The sequence below is a fragment of the Ornithorhynchus anatinus genome, chromosome 20, assembly GCF_004115215.2.
Source record: "Ornithorhynchus anatinus isolate Pmale09 chromosome 20, mOrnAna1.pri.v4, whole genome shotgun sequence".
Classification (NCBI taxonomy): Eukaryota; Metazoa; Chordata; class Mammalia; order Monotremata; family Ornithorhynchidae; genus Ornithorhynchus; species Ornithorhynchus anatinus.
Genome location: NC_041747.1, coordinates 18962276 through 18976229, shown reverse-complemented (window position 1 = coordinate 18976229; position 13954 = coordinate 18962276). Strand labels below are relative to the sequence as shown.

The 13954-nt window shown below is 42.9% G+C and overlaps 1 protein-coding gene across 4 annotated transcripts in view; it reads left to right on the top strand.

The window, feature by feature from the left end:
• ATM (ATM serine/threonine kinase) overlaps window positions 1–13954 on the top strand; it is an 81574-nt gene that overhangs the window by 11611 nt on the left and 56009 nt on the right. For all 4 annotated transcript variants that reach the window (XR_003753828.2, XM_029047766.2, XM_029047765.2 and 1 more), the window contains 8 exons: window positions 110–279; window positions 1907–2275; window positions 3173–3367; window positions 5299–5394; window positions 6650–6872; window positions 8530–8655; window positions 9321–9446; window positions 10772–10861. Coding sequence is in view for 3 of the 4 variants with exons in the window: in XM_029047766.2 (XP_028903599.1) it covers window positions 110–279; window positions 1907–2275; window positions 3173–3367; window positions 5299–5394; window positions 6650–6872; window positions 8530–8655; window positions 9321–9446; window positions 10772–10861 (1395 nt within the window). In the remaining variant the exon portion in view is untranslated. The remainder of the gene's footprint in view (window positions 1–109; window positions 280–1906; window positions 2276–3172; window positions 3368–5298; window positions 5395–6649; window positions 6873–8529; window positions 8656–9320; window positions 9447–10771; window positions 10862–13954) is intronic.

Sequence of the window (13954 nt, the reverse complement as noted above, 5' to 3'; positions counted from 1 at the left end):
TTCCTAAAGGTAATGCCATTAGTCAAATTCAGTAGTGGCGCAATGCAAGAGTCCTAGTTGTCATAGGGATTGCTGTATTTTATTGGTGCATTTTTGTCTGTTTTCAAAGGTCTTTAATGAAGATACCCGAGTCCTGGAGATTTCTCAGTCCTACGCTTCAAATTCGAAAGAATGTTCTGATGGCGGCGCACCCTGTAAAAGGAGAAAGATAGAACTAAGCTGGGAAGTAATTAAAGATCACCTTCAGAAATCCCAGAATGATTTTGATCTTGTGCCTTGGTAAAATTCCTGAACTTTTTTCCTGTATTCCTAGAAGATTTAAAATCTGAATCGAAGATTCAAAGCACCGTACTTAGTGGACAAAATATACTAAAGTCTCAGAGGCTGGTTAAAGTTCCCCAAAAGAGATCTTTTAATGGGATGTAGAACTTATTTTTCCCCCGCTTTCCCTTTTCTTATATGATCTACTACCTACAATTTTCTGTGTAGCATTAATCGTATTTACTTCCCAGAAGACTGAGAAAACGTTGATGGGTGGGAAAATGAGAGAAAAGCTGGAGAAAAGGGAAAGGACATTGGACTGGTTTGCTACTGGTCGGGTCAACGGAAGCAGCTGGATTGTTTGGAACCCGGAGTCCCTTTCTCTCCTGCCCCAGGGTGGCGATGAGAAAATATATAATGAGTTAATTGGGATATTGCTCTCAGGTACATCCCCGTTCTTGCCAGAGCGATTCTCACATTTGCGATTCTCCCAGAATATCCTTTTGGAATAGGGAAAGGAGTATGTAAAAGGAGGTGGGAGCCATTTAGTCATTAGGACGGTTGTTCTGTTCGGGAAGTGAAGGGAAGCAGTGTGGCCTAGCGGAAAGAGCGTGGGCCTGGGAGTCGGGTTCTTATCCCATCCCCACTACTTCCCTGCTGTGTCATCCGGACCAAGTCACTCAACTGCTGTGTGCCTCAGTTTCCTCATCTCTAAAATGGGGATGCAATGCCTGTTCCTCCTTCGACCGCGAGCCCCATGAGGGACGGGGGCTGTGTCCAACCTGATCATCTTGTACGTAGTCCAGCGGTTAATATTCGTTCAGTCATATGTAGGGAGCGTTCACTGTGGGCAGAGCACTACTAAGCGTCTGGGAGAGTACATTACAACAATAAACAGTCATATTCCCTGCCCACGATGAGCTTACAGTCTGAGGCGGGGAGACAGACGTCGATCAGATGAATAAAGTGACAGATATGTACGTAGGTGCCGTGGGGCTGGGAAGCGGGGAGAGCAAAGGGAGCAAGTCAGGGCGATGTAGAAAGGAGTGGGAGGTGAGGAAAAGTGGGGTTTAGTCTGGGAAGGCCTCTCGGAGGAGATGGGCCTTCAGTAAAACTTTGAAGAAGAGGAGAGTAATTACACATAGTACATGCAGTAGCCCAGCGCTTAGTACAGTCCGTATAATAAATGCTTAGCAGATGTCGTCGTCGTCGTCGTCATCAAGTGAGGCAGGCCGACAGTGTCAGATGGTGAAAACGAGGTTTGGGTAAATTCGTGCACAAGTGGTTTGTAATAGGTTTTAAAAAAAATAAAATAATGGTATTTATTAGCTTGTATCTACCTCAGCGCTTCGAACAGTGTTTGGCCTAGAGGAAGCGCTAAACAAATGGCGTTGTTGTTATTATTATGACTACTACTACTACTACTAAGTACTAACCCGTAGCACTGTGCTGAGGTTGATACAGGATAATTAGGTCAGACAAAATGCCTGTCCGACGGAGAGCTCACAGTCTAAGGGTAGTGAAAAGAATTCCAATTTGCCCCTTACTCAAGTCATGGTGCCAGCTAACGAACTCTTCGGTTGTTGCGTGCGCTGAGCTCGAGACCGGCTTTTAAATCAATCTCTTTTTTATTTTACCCCCCAAGGTTACAGATCGCAGCCAAATTGATAGCAAAATATCCTTCCAGTCTCCCAGTCTGTGAGCTAGCTCCTTTATTGATGATCCTACACCAGCTGTTGCCGCAGCGACGTGGAGAGCGCACACCCTACGTGTTGCGGTGTCTGATGGAAGTCGCCCTGTGTCAAGGGAAGAAACCCGCCCTGGAGAGCTCGCAAAAGTCAGATCTTCAGAAACTGTGGATCAAAATTTGGTCCATTACCTTTCGCGGGATCAGCTCTCAGGAAATAGAAAGAGAAAGCTTCGGCTTACTTGGAACCATAATTCAAGGCGGCTTGATTGAAACGGACCGAGAACTCTGGAAATTATTTACGGGATCTGCCTGCAGGCCCTCGTGGTAAGACGAGAGTGAAGCAAATAACGTATTTCGCTAGCTAACGGCGGTAATTTTCTTTTCCTTCGGTTAATCGGCGGTATTTATCGAGTGCTTGTTGTGTGCAGATTACTGTGCTGAGTGCTTGGGGGAATAATAATAATAATGATGGCATTTGTTAAGCGCTTATTATGTGGCAAACGCTGTTCTAAGCGCTTGGGGGGGATACAGGGTTTGTCCCACGTGGGGCTCACAGTCTTAATCCCCATTTTCCGGATGAGGTAACGGAGGCCCAGAGAAGTTAAATACCATAAAAAAGGTGGATATGGCCCTTAGAGAGACTTAAACATTGTTTTCAATGGTTTTATACCTGTTTTTACCAAACTTGGAATTCACTAACCTTCACTGAAGTAGTAGTCAGACAATCCTCCAATTTTCTGGGCCACTTTGAACCAGGGCGTCATTTTCATTTGCATTACTCTGACTTTTTTGTCTTGAGACCCTGATTTGGGCTATTTCAGATGTTGCCATAGATAATGAGGTCAGAATCAAGAAACACCTAATATAATAATGTTGGTATTTGTTAAGCGCTTACTATGTGCAGAGCACTGTTCTAAGCACTGGGGTAGATGCAGGGTCATCAGATTGTCCCACGTGAGGCTCACAGTTAATCCCCATTTAACAGATGAGGGAACTGAGGCACGGAGAAGTGAAGTGACTTGCCCACGGTCACACAGCTGACAAGCGGCAGAACCGGGATTCGAACCCATGACCTCTGACCCCAGCCCGGGCTCTTGCCAATGAGCCACGCTGCTTCTACTATTAATTTTGGTTCCCAGCATTTCCCTGGTCTTTATTTCTTTGCTTTTTTAAATGTAGTCCAAGACTGGCCCTTATCACTTGTCGTTTGTTCTGTTGAAGTCCTGCAGTGTCCTGTCTGACCTTAGCTCTGACCACTTGCGTGGTTCCAGAAGCGGTGAAAGTAGGAATGGAGCAGAGCGCTTGTGAAATAACTACAAGTTGCACATTAAAAGAGGCAATAATGAAGTGGCTGTTGTGTCACCCGTTGGAGAATGAAATGGAGGAAAGCGCAGAACTCCTTCCGGTTCTCTGCAGGTAATTTCTTTTTCTTGCTTCTTTTTTAAGGATACTAGGGGCCTCTCCTGATGATGCCTGGGAAAATTCCATTGATTTCAGGTGTTTCCTAAGGGGCATATAATAGAACCCTTGTAAATGACGTAATGTTATGTACTTGTATCTGTAATTTTATTTATTTGTATTGATGTCTGTCTCCCCTCTAGCCTGCAAGCTCATTGTGGGCAGGGAATGTGACTATTTATTGTTGAATTGTATTCTCCCGAGTGCTTAATATAGTGCTCTGCACACAGTAAGTGCTCAGTAAGTACACTTGAATGAATGAATAATAGATTATATTATAATAATGTAATAATGATAATGGTATTTGTTAAGTGCTTAGTATGTGCCTAGCACTGTTCTAAATGCTGGAGTAGTTACAGTTTAATCGGGTTGTCCCACATTGGGCTCACAGTCTTAATCGCCATTTTACAGGTGAGGGACTGAGGCACAGAGAAGTTAAATGACTTGCCCAAGGTCACACAGCAGACAAGTGGCGCAGCCGGGATTGGAACCCACATCCTCTGGCTCCCAGAGGCCATTTCGGGGCCGTTTTTCCACCAAGCCCACGCTGCTTCCCCATGAGTGAATTAGAGAAAAAAGCCAATTTTTCTTCCTCATTTGTTTTTCTAAGTAAATTGGTAACAGGGTTTTTCCTTTTTCCATTTGGAGCAAAGAAAGGAAGACTCCTCCCGGCCCCAACTCATTCACTCAGCATTAAACTGATCGGGAGAAGAGGCGTTGAAGGCTGTTGGACACACACTTCCAGCACGGGCCTGGAAGTCAGAAGGACCTGGGTTCTAATCCCGGCTCCGTCACCTGTCTGCTGTGTGACCTCGGGCAAGTCACGTCACTTCCCTCGGCCCTCTGTCAGACGGCGATTAATCCTGTGAGCCCCGTGTGAGACGTGGACTGTGTCCAACCTCATCTGCTTATATCTGCCTCGGCGCTTAGTACAGTGCCCGGCACGTAGTAAGTTACTCAACAAATCCCATGAAAAGAAATGATCGACACTTGGTAGTTTTTTAAGTCCGCTCCTCACCGTTAATAGAAGCAGCGTGGCTCAGTGGAAAGAGCCCGGGTTCAGACCTCTGTCTTCTGATCCCGGCCCCGCCACCTGTCAGCTGTGTGACTTTGGGCGAGTCACTTCACTTCTCGGTGCCTCAGTGACCTCATCTGTAAAATGGGGGTGAAGACTGTGAGCCTCACGTGGGACAACCTGATAACCCTGGATCTCCCCCAGCCCTTAGAACAGTGCTCGGCACATAGTAAGCGCTTAACAAATACCAACATTATTATTATTATCTGTAAAATGGGGATTAAGACTATGAGGCCCTATGGGGCAACCTGATTACCCGCCACCTACCCCAGCGCTTACAACAGTGCTTGGTACGTAGTAAACGCTGATTACCCTGTATCTACCTCAGCGCTTAGAATAGTGCTCTGCATATACTAAGCGCTTAAATACCAACGAATACCTTCATTATTATATGACAAGCAGATGAAGATCTGGGGGTCGGAGTACGTCCTGGTCGTACTGGGAATTCTGTTCTTCCTTGCGCCGTCTTCCCCTGAGCTCCCCCCTTCTTTTGGGGTTTGGTAGGAGAGGGTGGGGAAGTGAGGTGTTGGGGACGGGGAAGTCACCACGGCAGCTTCTCACCTCTGTGAGCCACTGGCACATTGGAGCTGCGCGAACAGGACCCAAAAGGTGTGCAGAGAGGTGCATGTGGTACATTTCCCCAAAGCAGGTCTTCCCAGCAAATTCCCGGGAATGGCATCGACGGCGCTTTTCTCCCCGCTGCTAAAAACAGAGGCGGTACTTAGAAATCGGCCGCGGACTGAGGCGGAGAGAGTCCTTTGAAAATGGTTTCCAGCTCTTCAGTGAAATGGGCACCTCTTCTTTTCTTTCTCAGCGACTTCCCTCATCTGGTTCTGGAGAAGATTCTCGTGAGCCTCACCATGAAGAACTGTAAAGTCGCAATGGAGTTTTTCCAGAAAGTTCCTGGGTGGTATGTTCATTTTAGTAGTTTCTATGTTGTTGGAAGCAGAACCGAAGTAAAAAAGGTGTTTTAGGCAGCAATCTGGTAGTCACAGTCGGGAATAGAAATTATTAGATTAAAATGCATACCCGTGTGAAGAACAACTGTGTCCTCCAAACGTTTCTTGACTCTCACATTTTTCTTCAGCCTTACCCAGTCGTTCCTTAGTATCCTGACATCAGATGACAGCGGGGAAGCTGGTAAAGTTAAGCATTTGCACCCTAAATTCAGTTCACATCCCGAGAAGCAGCGTGGCTTAGTGGACAGAGCATGGGGCTGGGAGTCGGAAGGACTTGGGTTCTAATCCCAACCCCGCCACATGTCTGCTGTGTGACCTTGGGCAGGTCCTTTCACTTTGCTGGGTCTCAGTTACCTCATCTGTAAAATGGAGATTAAGAGCGTGAGCCCCATGTAGGACAGGGACGCTGTCCAACCTGATTAACCTTTACCTACCCCAGCGCTTAGAATAGTGCTTGGCACATAGTAAGCGCCTAACAAGTACTGTGATAAATTAGGTACCGAGATTGTCTTAAAATGTTGACCAGCCCACAGTCTAGTCTCTTATAGGGCCTACCTTTTTCTGTCAGGCTTGGGCCTGTGTGTAATACTGATTTATACTGCAGAGCTAAAATATTCGAAAGAGAAAAATCCCAATTAAGTAGGAAGCTGCCTTCAGGAAAATCTAGTGATGATGAGTAGACTTTAAACTACTTTACTTCTCTCTACATCTTCATAACTCACTGTTTAATCCACCTTCTCTGTGGAGTCTGTTAAAAGCGGATGGGGAATTATCCCATGTCGTAAGTATAATATATCCAAATGAGGGTCATAGGAGTGAAAAAGAATCATAAAAAACTGTTTAGGTAGTTATTCTGGTAGAAATAATGCCTAACATGGTGGAGGGTCTTGAGATGTATCAAATTCGTGATAGTTCTATTCAGTGTGTTGGCCAAATGTGATATTTTTGCCAGTATAACAGATGGCAGGAAATGTATGTGAAGTGAATTTTTTGAAGTGCTGATTAATGTTTGTCGTCTTTATGATATCTTTCTACCTCTGGAAATTAAAGGATACTATACTTAATCCTCAATTATTATAAACTGAATGATCAGTCCTTGAATAATTCAGATTGACTGCATCCTAGAATTCTAACTCTGTGTTTTTTGTTGTATGCCACTGGTTTAAGATGTCCATGTGATAAGGATCTCATCATTTTTTCCTAAAGTAAGCAGCACCAAAAAGGCAGAGAGACTACTTTTTCTGAAACGGAAGAACTGTATCTTCAAACAACCTTCGATCAGATGGATTTTTGTCCCAACATCATGAAGAATGTTCCAGAGGAAACCCAGACCAATGCAGGTCTTTCGGTCAACCAGAATCTGAGAGAAACACTAGAACACTGTCTCCTTGGAATAGCGGAACAGCTTCTAAGTGGTTACTCCTCAGAGGTTGGTTTTAAATTAGTACCTAAACCGGCGTCCGGGTATTTTTTACCAAGAAATGCTTCTTTTCTGGACCAGGAGGTCCTATTTATAATATACTCTGTATCATTTATTTTCAGATTGTCTTTAAAAATTACCAAACAATTGTGAATTTACAAACAAGACTCTGTTTTGCTAGAACAGCGCTTAACTTGGCGGTTAAAGTCGTGTTACCTTTAATTCCTCGTTGGCACTCTTGAATATAAAACCAGAGTCTGTGAAACCCAAAAAGCTCTGAAATATAATTCTGGCGCTTGTTAAGCACTTACTACGTGCCAAGCACTGTTCCTAAACCAGCCCTGGGGTAGATCCGAGGTGGCCACAGTCCCTGTCTCACATGGGGTTCACCAGTCTCAGTCCCCCGTTTTCCAGGTGAAGTAACTGAGGCTCAGAGAAGTGAAGTGGCTGGCCCCAGGTCACACAGCAGGGGAGCGGTCGCGATTAAAACCCCTGACCTTCTGTCTCCCGGGCCTGTGCTTATAAAACCAGAGGGGGCTTGGGTATTGATCATGGATATTGATTCCGTAGTATTCTTCCAAGCGCTTGGTACAAATACTGTGCTCATAGTATCTGGTCAGTAGGCATACTGATTGATTTACTGATTGAAATGGGAATTAATGGGTTAGGAGTTAGATGGTCTAAAGATACCAGCAAGACTTTTCTGATACGGTTTCCGTAGGAGAATACAGCCTTTCCACTCGTTATTTTGGTGTATTGTTGACCAGTTGAAAAACGTAGTATTGCATTTATTGTGTAACTTAGGCAAAGTAATAGGAAGTAGCATGGCTAGCGGAAAGAGCGTAGAGCTGGGAGTCAGAGGACATGGATTCTAATCCCGACTCCGCCACACGTCTGCCATGTAACCTTGAGCAAGTCTCTTCACTTCCCTCTGCCTCAGTTCCCTCATCTGTAAAATGGAGATTAAGACTGTAGGACGGGGACTGTGTCCAAACCGATTATCTCGTATCTGCCCCAGTGCTTAGAACAGGGCTTGGCACATAATATGCGCTTAAATACTATTATTGTTATTATTACTTGATGGCCGCCACCCACCTGTACATCACCATTTCTTCCCATACTGAGTCTTCTTTTACCAACTTGTGGGTTGTGTTTGCCAAGTCAAGTTAATGTTGTGGAAAGAAGATTTTGCAGTTCGTTCAGTGTGTTATATCTAAGTCTTCTAATGAAAATAAGCACTGTAGCAGAACCGGCTGTCTTTCCACAAAGGCAGGAGGAAGTAAAATGACCAGAAGGAGGCCTGACTCGAGGAGTGCTTAGCACTTGTTACAGTGTTCTGCACACAGTAAGCACTCAGGAAATACCACTGATTGAGTGCTGCCTCTTTCATGACAACCCACTTGTTCTCAGCTACTTGACAAAGTCAAGAATTTGCCAGGCCTTAGTCCTGGCCATTGTCATGTCAGAAAAAGGCTGTAAAAATTCTTCTGCATCTCCACTTTCATTGGAAAAAAAATCAGCACTGAAACTATTGTTCTCAATCCCAGAAAATAATGCAAAGGATAGGAATCCAGGGAGCATATTGTTTTCCCGCAAGGTGCATTATCTAACTTTGGATTGTGCTGTGTACACTGTATTTATATGTGTGTTTGCTTGTTTTTTCAAGACGACAACTTCAGAAACTCTTGTTCGGTGTTCCCGCCTATTGGTGGGGGTCCTGGGTTGCTATTGCTACGCCGGTGCCTTAGCCGAAGATGCGGCGTTTACCTCAGAGTTGTTCCAGAAAGCCAAGGTAGAAGAATATTTGAACTGTTTGAAAAATGCAATTGAATGGGGAACTCAACTTCTGGAAAATTCTAATGCTTTTAAAGAGTATTGTATGTAGGAAGCACCCACCTAAATCGATGGCTTAATTCAGGATGAACTTTGTCACGATTGACCTGTTTTTGTGCAAAGCTGGTGGTATTTGAAGGGAAAAATATTTTAAATGGAGAAAGAGAGTAGGTAATAGTCACCTAAAAATGGAATTTTGTATTTTATTTCCAGATAAAATCATAATATCGATTATTGCATCTGGGCTATCGATTTTATTTTTCCAGTCAACCAGAGTCACTTAAAGGCGATTTTGTTTATCTCATCATTTTTCCTTGGGCAGACACCCACCTGACAAAAATCCCTATCCAGTTTTTGTGCCTGAGTCCCTAGAGAGTCAGTGAATTGGACGAGAGGGCCGGTCTGTGTATTTTTTTCTTCTCATAACCTCCTCTTTTGATAGAAGAGTATAAAAGCTTTTCATGGGTATTGCTTTTCCTTTTCAGTTAGCAAATAAATTTATACGAGCAGTCATCTTAATTGCAAAAACGTATATTGCCTGATGTTGAAAAAATCCTCCCCCGTGCTGTAGAATTATTTCTGAAGGGTTTCTTTGTTGGACTTGTTCCTTTTCTCTTTATACAGTCGCTAATGCAGTGTGCTGGAGAAAGCATTGCTTCGTTTAATGGTAAGGTAAATGAAGATTCTAGGATCGCCTCTCTGAGGAATATGATACTGCTGTGTACAAGCTGCCTGTGTAACTGCACCAAGGTAGGGTATTTAGATTTCTGTCTTGTTTTGCGTATCTTGGAAGTTAGTCAGTGACGAGATTTGTATTGCTTCCCTATTCTGTTTCGTTTTTATTTCCTATTATTTCCCCAGTTTCAGCTGAAATTTCAATATGAAATTCAGCTCTCAAATTTGAAGCTGGATAGAATGGAAATTAATATCGTCTCGCTTTATAACTTTATAGCTTGCCTGATATGACAGCACCATACAAATCAGTTAGTGCATTTACTGATCAATCAGTGGTATTTATTGAACACTTCGAGGACAGTAGGACACAAATTCCAATTCGATCCAGATAAATGCTGTTGGCAATTTTATTCGGTGATAGGTCTCGAGAACAACTGAAACCGGCCCATTTATTCCTAGAAAAGAGAGTTTGGTGCCGCAGTGCTAAATCATTTATATTGAGTAAAGCTCTGATGTCAAGGCCAGCAATATGTATTTGCAAGCCTTACGGTGTTTTGCAAATGCATCTACCATGCTGAAATTGATTTTATGTTAAAATGTTGCTTACTTATCACCTGAGACTATTGATAGCCAAACAGTGCTACAGTTTTCTGTTCTGAATGGGGAGAGAATGTGCTGTGTTAAGTCAGAGCAGGAATTCTGATGGGGACTTATATGGAGTAAGGTGAGGGGAGAAGAGAGGAGGGGGAGAGAAAAATAAGACTTCTCCTCCTCCAGTGCCTAATTCTGTACAATGTCCTTGAGCTGAATGCACCAGTCACCCACCGACAGGCCCGAGCCATGTTTGGAGAGTACAGAGTGAGCGAACGGATTACAGTGATTTCCCATGTCAATCGTTGGTATCTACGGAGCGCTTATGGTGTGCAGAGCACAATACTAAGCACTCGACACGGTACTGAGTGCTCAGAGCAGGCGCCTGCTTCGGTCGGGGAATAAGGAAATGAGATTATAAACTCTTGAGGGGAAGGATCATGTATACTAATATTGTTGTGTTCTCCCAACCGCGTCAGGAAACCGGTGGGTTTGATTCGGGTGGAGGGCTGTGGAGATCCTCTCTGTGGTTCCTTTTGCTACATTCTCGAAAACCAAAGGCAGGACTGTTGGGATCATTATTTTTAAAGTATCTTGAGTTCCATGGAGAAAGGTGCTGTATAGCTGAGGAAGATGATAATTTGTTTAAAAGAGGCTTCTGGGCAAAAGGGTCAGAAGAGTGATTTTGTGGCAAGAAGCCTTACCCGTAAGATTGAGATCTGAGTCATAGTCTTGTTTTTGTGGCAAGTTCCATTAAAAAACTAAGAAGGGAAAGAATGCTATGATTTACCTGTCATTCTTTTTTCCAGAACAACCCAAATAAAATGGTATCGGGCTTTTTTTTACGTTTATTAACATCCAAGCTGATGAATGACATTGCCGACATCTGTAAAAATCTAGTAAGTATGATTCTGAGTATTCTCTTCAAAAAAAAAAAAATACATGTTTTTTTTAAAGAATGAGAAATTTAATTAATGTATATTCATTCTAAAAGTCGCACCATTAACATTTTCCTTGAGCTCATATTTTACATTCTTTCCTGGAAAAATCATTATTTACGGATTTTCAAAAATATTTGGAAGCTGCTGTTTCCTAACTTCCCTTCCTCATCCCCAGGAAAGGTTCTTTTGCTGACTAACTTCTTACAATCGCTCCCACAGCATTTTATGCCCTTTCCCTCCCGTCCTGTAGAGCTGAAAGGGAAACAGCTGTTTTATCAATGTGCACTTCAAATGCTTGAAGTCCCCTTTCATCTCCCTCTTTTTCCAACCCCCTCCCAACCCTCCCCCCAAAAAACCCAACCAAAACTAAGAATCCAATTCATTCAACCTTTCCTCACCGGTTTTATTTTCTAGTCTATTTTTTATTGCTTTAATCTAGGGCCTTTCCAAGATTTTCCATACTTTGCTCAAACCATAATCTCATCTGTATTTATTAAGTGTATCATTTGCAGAACACTCTAGCAGGCCTTTGGGAACTTGGAATTAAAGTAGAAGATTCGGTCCCTGTCCTTGAGGAGTTTTCTATTTAATAGCCTTGGAGCCTAAAATTGTAGGCTGGGGTAGTGTTGAGCCCGTTGGGAAGATTCTCTCACAGCTACTGCATTTTATACTTCTTTTTATATACCAGTATCAAATTTGCTTTTTAAAGTCAGCACGGCATTGCAGATTTATTTTTAGCATAGGGTGCACAGAAACTTCTTTTTCTCAGTTCTCATAAAAGTTGAAATTTTAAATTTTGAGGGGGGTAAAATTTGTAATCTCTCTTAAAGCGAATTATCCATAGGGTACTTTTGAGTCTCAAATTCTGCATTTTAGCTAGGTCATTTCTAATTACATCACCTATCCATTTAGTTTGTGGTTGTGGCTACTTTAAAAGGCTTTTCAGTGTTGTATCGTTTGAACCATCGATAAAAATATTAAATAATACCAGATCCAGACCAAACCTTGTGGTATACCACTTCATTCATTGTCGCATTTACTGAGCGCTTACTGTGTGTAAAGCGCCGCTTGGTTTGTCTCCTAGGCTTATTCTGAACTGATACTGTTCTCTGAGGATTGCAACTCCTTGTCATAAAATTTAAACATTTTACAAAACAGGAGTCATATAAAATCCTTGTCAAGATACCCCAGAATTGAATAGGGAATAGTCTAGAGACAGGAGGCTAGTTTCTCCTAAGAAACACTTGTTTCATGACAGTCTAGTAGACAAGTGGATTTTCGAAGTCCCCTGGGATGAACAGTACTCAAAAATTGAATGAAGAAAGGGCAGTTATTAGCGTTTGGCACATAGTAAGTGCTTTATAAATACTGTAGTAATAATAATATTGTCTTAATCTGGAATATTGGGAAAGGGTTTCAACTTTATCGCCATTTAAAGGCTGAGAAAGACAAATAGAAGGGAGGTTATCAGAAAATGGCAAAGGGATCGTGGCCATTAAATCGAATCAGTCAGCAATATATTGCTGTTATTAAAAAGCTGACATGGTACCGGGCCATATCAGTGGGAGTATGACAAGCAAGAATCAAAAAATAACCCCCTCTATTACGCATTAACCAGACCCTTTTTGGTGGTTTGGGATCCCCCCCATTATCATCCCCTCTCTTCGAAAAGAATGTTTAGAAATTGGAGCGAATCCAAAGAAGAGCGGCAAAAATGGTTAAAATTTTGGAAAATATGCCCCATGAGGAGAGATTAAAGGAATAAGGGTTCTTTAGTCGATAGAAGAGGTCTTTCTTTATTTGCTTTTACCAATGTCTGCCATAAAACTGTGGTTAACTGGTTTTAAAAAAACCTCTCTAAATAAAAGTGTTCCCTTTTTCTTGCCTTCTTTTCTAATCACCCTCTTGTGACAGCCTTTGGTCTTTGCTTGTCCTCTTTCTGCTCCTAGATTCCTTACTTTCCCCTCGCACTTCTCCCTAAATTGTTTCTCGTGGTTTACCTATCATTTGTTGATCTTGTTTCTTATTAATGTTCTGATCCTAGTGCATTTAATATTTGTTTCCTTTAAAAAGTTTGATCTTTTTGATCTTGCTTATTATTGATGTCCCGATCTAGTGCATTTACTATTTGTTTCCTTTCTCTTTTTCCTTAAAAAGCCTCATTTTACTCTTTTTTGGATGACCTCCTGGATGGCCTTGAAAACCTTTTGACCATCCTACTCCCTTTTGATGATATAATAAAATCTCCTGCCCTTTTATACATCCTCTTGGCCCCTAAATCTACTTCACGTACCCCAGTCTCTCTTCTGCTTGCGGGGCATCTCCATTTGAATGTTAGGCTGGCGCCTCAAACTCAACATGCCTTATCCTAAGCTTTTCATCTTCCAGATGAAACCTACTCCTCCCTTACCATCCCTTCTCTGTCAGTAACACCGCTATCTTCCTTTCCCCTGAAGCTTGTTACCTTCGCGTCATCCTTGTCTCCTCCCTGTTAAATCCCTGCCATTTCTTCTTCCTGTAAATTTCTCACCTCTGCCCCTTCCGTACCATCTCAGAGAGCGAACACTCTTGTCCTGGGTCTTGTCAAATCAGGCGTAGACGACCGTATCACTGGTCTCGCTGGCCCCAGCCTCTCCCCATTTCAGTCTATACATACTTCTGCCCAGATCGTCTTTCTAAAAGGTTACTTGACACCCATTTCGACACTCCTCAGAAGCTTGCCGTATCTACCCTTTTCCCTTTGCATCAAGTAAAAACTTCTCACAGTTAGTTTCAAGCCTCTCCACCAGCTCTCCCCATCTTAAATATCAGCTCTCTTTATCTTTGACTTTCTTGTTTGCACTCATCATCTCTCCCAAGCTCAACTCCTACCTGAACTTCATTTTCAACACTCCCACCCCCAGCCCCTTGCTCACACTGTTCCCCCAGCTTCTTCCCCACCCTCTAATCCACCAGACCAATAATCTCCCCATCTTTAAAGCCTCCCTGAAATCCCACCTTCCACAAAAATTCCCTGATCAATTCATAGCACGCAAAGGTGCATAAACCCAG